Source organism: Cyrtonyx montezumae, unplaced genomic scaffold (assembly GCF_038088225.1).
Source record: "Cyrtonyx montezumae isolate F1298 unplaced genomic scaffold, pur_monq_1.0 scaffold_17, whole genome shotgun sequence".
Taxonomy (NCBI): Eukaryota; Metazoa; Chordata; class Aves; order Galliformes; family Odontophoridae; genus Cyrtonyx; species Cyrtonyx montezumae.
The window spans coordinates 28,131,716-28,136,781 of NW_027071903.1; the positions used below are offsets into that span (position 1 = coordinate 28,131,716).

At 44.4% G+C, this 5,066-nt stretch overlaps 1 protein-coding gene across 1 annotated transcript; it reads left to right on the forward strand.

The window, feature by feature from the left end:
* The first annotated feature begins 152 nt into the window (after positions 1 to 152).
* Positions 153 to 4,102, forward strand: STARD5 (StAR related lipid transfer domain containing 5). The gene is made up of 6 exons (XM_065733958.1): positions 153 to 264; positions 339 to 388; positions 476 to 608; positions 1,364 to 1,481; positions 2,069 to 2,162; positions 2,702 to 4,102. The coding sequence occupies exons 1-6, from the start codon at positions 175 to 177 to the stop codon at positions 2,847 to 2,849; spliced, it is 633 nt and encodes a 210-aa protein (XP_065590030.1). The 5' UTR covers positions 153 to 174; the 3' UTR covers positions 2,850 to 4,102.
* Positions 4,103 to 5,066: the final 964 nt, after the last annotated feature.

The window sequence follows — 5,066 nt, forward strand, 5'->3', positions numbered from 1 at the left end:
TCCACTCGCTCCCTATGGTAGCCGACACTCTCTAGAGATAAGCCACGCCACGCGGGCAGGCCGCGGCTCCTCAGCTGAGGAGGAGGGACCGCCATCTCGGCCCACGGGGGCGGTGCGGCGCGGCCGCCTCATAGGTGGCGTGCGAGGCGCGGCCCCGCCCTGCCCGTCCCGGCCATGGACTACGCGGGGCTCGCCGAGGCTGCCGCCGCCAAGATGGAGCTGTACCGGCAGGACGCGGACGGCTGGCGGAGTTGCCGCCGCACGGTGAGCGCAGGGGGCGGCCGGGGCCGCGCTGCGGGTGTCCCGGCGGGGCGGCTGACGGCTCTCCCTGCCCGCAGAGCGAGGTCGCGGTGTCCTGGAAGCCGTCCGCCGAGTTCGCCGGCAACGTGTAAGTGTGTACGGCGGGAGTAGCGGGCTCGGGCGGGGGGACGGGCGGGAGCGGCAGCGCGGTGCGTTTCGTTTCGCCCTCCCGCAGGTACCGCGCCGAGGGCACGGTGCCCGCCCGCCCGCAGCACGTGTGGGAGTGCATCAAGCCGGTGGCCGGCGGGCTCAGGACCAAGTGGGACCAGAGCGTGAAGGACTTCGAGGTGGTGGAGGCTGTGAGCGATGTGAGTGCGTCGCGGGAGCCGAGCGTGGGTTTGGGGGGGGGGGGGGGGAATACTCGGCTCTCCCGCTGCTGCCGGTTACGAAACGGCGGCGTCACGCGTGGGGGAGGGCAAAAACATGGGCAGCCCACGCCAGGGCCTCGCTGCTCTCTGAGTGAACAGTTTGCTCTTAATATCTAACCTAAACGTCCCTTCTTTTAGCTAGCTGGAAGCATTAAGGTTTCTGCAGTGCAGCAAATCTGGGCATGAATTGCCTACTTAAGCAGTATATTACAGAGAGGATAACTTCATGACACTCCTGAAAAAGAGCAGTATTTTAATTGTCCACTGGGCACATGTGGCAGATTCGCTTTTCAGTGTTTTTTGTGGCATCTTTCCTTAAACGACCTGGGATTGATGCAACATCGGTGTGTTTTCCTTTATTAAACTGTATTTCATTTTGGTGCCTTTTGCTTGTGATGATTTGCACTGGTACAGGCTGCCCAGAGAGGTGGTGGAGTCTCCTTCTTTGCAGACATTCAAGACCCACCTGGACACCTACCTGTGCAACCTGGTCTAGGGAGCTGCTTTGGTATTGGGGTTGGGCTAGGTGCTCTCTGTAGGTCCCTTCCAACCCCTACAGTTCTGTGATTCTGTAATATAACTCCTTGATAAGTTCACTGAGTGTAACTGAAAGAATGTGAGGAAAAAAAGCACAGGGATTTTTATTCCATACTTTTGAAAGCGTCAACTGATGTAAAGACCTTTGTGATTTCCAGACTATCTCTGTATGCAGAACCACAACCCCTTCAGCTTTGATGAAGGTTATTTCACCAAGAGAATTTGTGGATGTGGTCTTAATGAAGCAATTTGAGGATGGGACAATGCTGTCTGCTGGTAAGACACATTCTGCTGTAATCTTGATTAAAAGATAAAATGTTTGTGGTCTCTTTGCATTGTTTTTGGCATAAGTCATGTTCTTTTGTGGCTGTTTTTGTTTTTTTCATTGTTTGCCTGCTGCATGTCACTGCTTTTAGCTGCCTAATTTTCCCATCTTGTTTGGGAATGATTTGCCAGGAGTTTAACTACCTGCTGGAGTGCTGCTTCCTAGCAGCCAAGTGAACTCTGCCTCTGTAGTGTGGATTTGTTGGAAGCAACTTGCTTGACATTCAAAGAACAGCAGTGCACTTGCACAACACAGTTTCAATAAAACTCTCTCAAAGCGTTCTGATACTTGGTTCAGAGTTCATCATCAGTTACTTCTAAATTTAGCACTTTAATTCTCACGTCAGCAGCCAGAGTAGTTTCTTAATGGTCTTTCCTGTGCTTGCATGACACAGCCCAACAATAGGAGAGTTATGTTGCTTATTCTTTTCAGATATGTTTTCTTAGAGTGAATTTGTTTCTCAGTTGCTGCTTTGAGTACAAAGGACTTTCCCGTCTTCCATGAAAATGACATCTTTCTTGAATGCTTTTTCTTAAAGCTACCAATGTGGAACATCCACTTTGTCCTCCTCAAACAAATTTTGTGAGAGGGTATAATTATCCCTGTGGCTGCTTCTGCATACCTCTTCCAGGGTAAGAAGAGATCTATTTAACCACTGTATTATGAAGCCTTTTTTATCCATTGTGCAGTGTGTTTGTGTGTATGTGACTAGATGTAATCTGTAGTTCCTTGGTGATGACGTTTCTTTCTTCCTGTGACATGTAATCATTATGACCGAGTGACTTTTCTGCTCTTTTGTAGTGTTAGTCTCTCCTAGAGAGAAGTCTTGAATGTTACAGGAGCTGTCATCATGATTCTTGCTGACCTCTTAAATGGAGATTCAGCAGAGCATAAAATAAGGTCTTAACTTTTGGTAAACGTCTATCTAGTTGTTTATTACATTGTCATAATTTGTTAACAGAATCTTATACTTAGTTAGAGCCTAGCTTAATTGTAAGTTGACTTGTGGATATAGCCACATTTATAGAAATTTAGAATTAATGTCTGTTGTTTGTTTAAAAAAAAATAACTTAAAATATCTACCATTGCATAGGTTCATATAAGAGAGTCACTGTGAAGTTCCTAATGTTTCCAAACCTCAGGCTGTAAAATCATTTGCATTGTCTTTCAGGGAACCAGACAGAACTCAACTCCTCAGTTTCTTTCAGACCGATCTTGGTGGCTATCTTCCCCAGACAGTCGTGGATTCCTTCATTCCAGCTAGCATAGCTGGATTTTACAGCAATCTGACTAAAGCTGTTAAGGCATTAAAAGCATGATGATACCAAATGTTGACATCACCAGCTGAGGGTAGGAAATGAACTGCCAGTTCGAGGGTAGCAATCATGGGAAAAAGAAAGCTGGCCTGTAACACTTTTCTACTGGCAGAGATCCTTGGTAAATGTGAAATTACTCAAAGTAATGAATACTTTTCTAATAGGGTATCCTATGTTTCTGTAATTAGAAGAATGTCACACCAGAGGCAGGAAGAATCCTGCAGGCAGCACTGCTGGCTGACTGTGGGGGAAGATGGGTATACTAGATCTGTTTTTCATCGCAGTCTATGATTATAGTGTTGCTAAAATCCACTCTACTACCTTTAGTTAGGTGCAGGTGAGCTGTTTTGTCTCTGAAGCTCCCTGTAGACTCCCATGGAACACTGCTCCTTCCCCAGATGAAGAGGTGATTCTTCTGGTGCCAGCCCTCACAGAGCTGCTAAGATGTTTCAAAAAAAATCAGGGTGAATTGGATTGCTTGTAGGATCCCACTAGTTTGTTCCCGCTTGTTTGTGGTAAATAGATCTTAAGTTTTCCTTTTCCTAAATCAAAGTCTAGCAATGCAAATCAATCCATGGATCTGTGGGTTGTCATGTAGATGCTTTTCTTTCTTCCCTTCTGTACCAAGACCAGTCATTTCCACGGTATCAAACCAAGCTGCATTGACAGAGTGGCAATAAATAAAGGGGATTAAGCACTTTACTTGCCTTTTTTTTTTTTAGCTGCATATGAAATACGCAGGTATTTCAAGCATTTTTCAGTTTCTTGTAGTGGGAGGTCTTAACGGGTAAATAATCTTTTCTGTAGCTCAGTCATGACTTGGCAGGCCATTAGGACATCTCTCTCTGTCAAAGACTGGTTTACCACCTCACAGCATTAACTTGGGAAATCAGCTCCAGATCAAGTGTGCTGTGATGTGCATGTGTTTTAAAACTATTTACGGTGCTGGTTACCGCAGGAATGTCAGACATTGCTATGGGTTACATACAATTACTAAAGGACAATTAATTACTGTTAGCAATTTAAATGCGGGTTGTGATTTTAATGCTGTATCTTGGTTATTTAACAAAGTTAATTTGCTCTGCTTTTCATCTCTGTATTTGTTTTATGTTGGTGTGAGGCATAGATTTGCAGAGTTTTCCACTGTAATTCTTACCCTTGGAATTGATTTTTTAAGGTTTTTAATTCAGTCTCTTTTGCGTACAAGTTTGTAAAAACTTCTATAAGGGTGATGAAATAAATATTTTTCTGCTATATCTTGTTGTCTTTCATGCTATATCTTCCTGTTTTTCTTTAAAATTGTTCCTTGTACCCCTGTACAGGGAACCTTGAATTGCCACTTGGACCTCCAGCATCTCTTGGAATTGGGTGCAGCGAGGCAGGAAATAGCCTTCCCTTTAACTTGCACTCCCCACTAAATAGGAATATAATGTTTTGGTGAGCATACTCACTCTCAACTTCTTTGTACATGGTCCTTATTTCCTATTTAGTTTGCTGTTTTCTGTGCTTAAAGAAGGGTAGCAAATTCAATGAGGGGAGATGTGGGCCATGGTATTAAAGAGGCTCATACGTATTTCCCCAAAAGAACTGCAGGCTTTAGTCAGGCCTCAGGTTAAATATCTGGGCACGTCTTTGCAAGATTATAGTCAATTTAATTAGCAAAAATTCAGTAAGTAGAGCTCAAGTCACCACTTGCTGTTCCTGCAAATAAACCTTTTGCATGTAGTGGGATTTTTTTATTAGCACTTTACTATATTAATTATATTTCTGTACCATAAACAACAAGGGTAGTGGTTGAGATTTTTCATTAAAATAACTTCAGGATCCTTTCTCTGAGTGCTCAGTGTGTTCTATCCAGAGGCAATTAAGAGTACTTAATGTTCAGCCTTCTGACATGCCAAATCAGAGATGCAAATATCTCAGCAAAGTTCATCATATAAGATCTTGGAGTGCCTCCCAGTGAGATTTGCTGCTAATGATGCAGTGTGTTTGCATTCTTTTGATCCTGACAGATGCCAGGAAATAGAGGCAATTGAAAAAACATTGAAAGTGAGGAAAGAGGAGCATTGTTGGAAGAGGAGAAAAAAGAAAAAGATCCAACTGACCTTGATGGTTCTGTGTCTGTTTTTAAGTTGTTTAGGGCGAGAACACCTTTGGCAAATGACATTGAGGTGATCTGAGGCATTCTGTGCTCATGCAAGTCCATACAGTATAACAGTG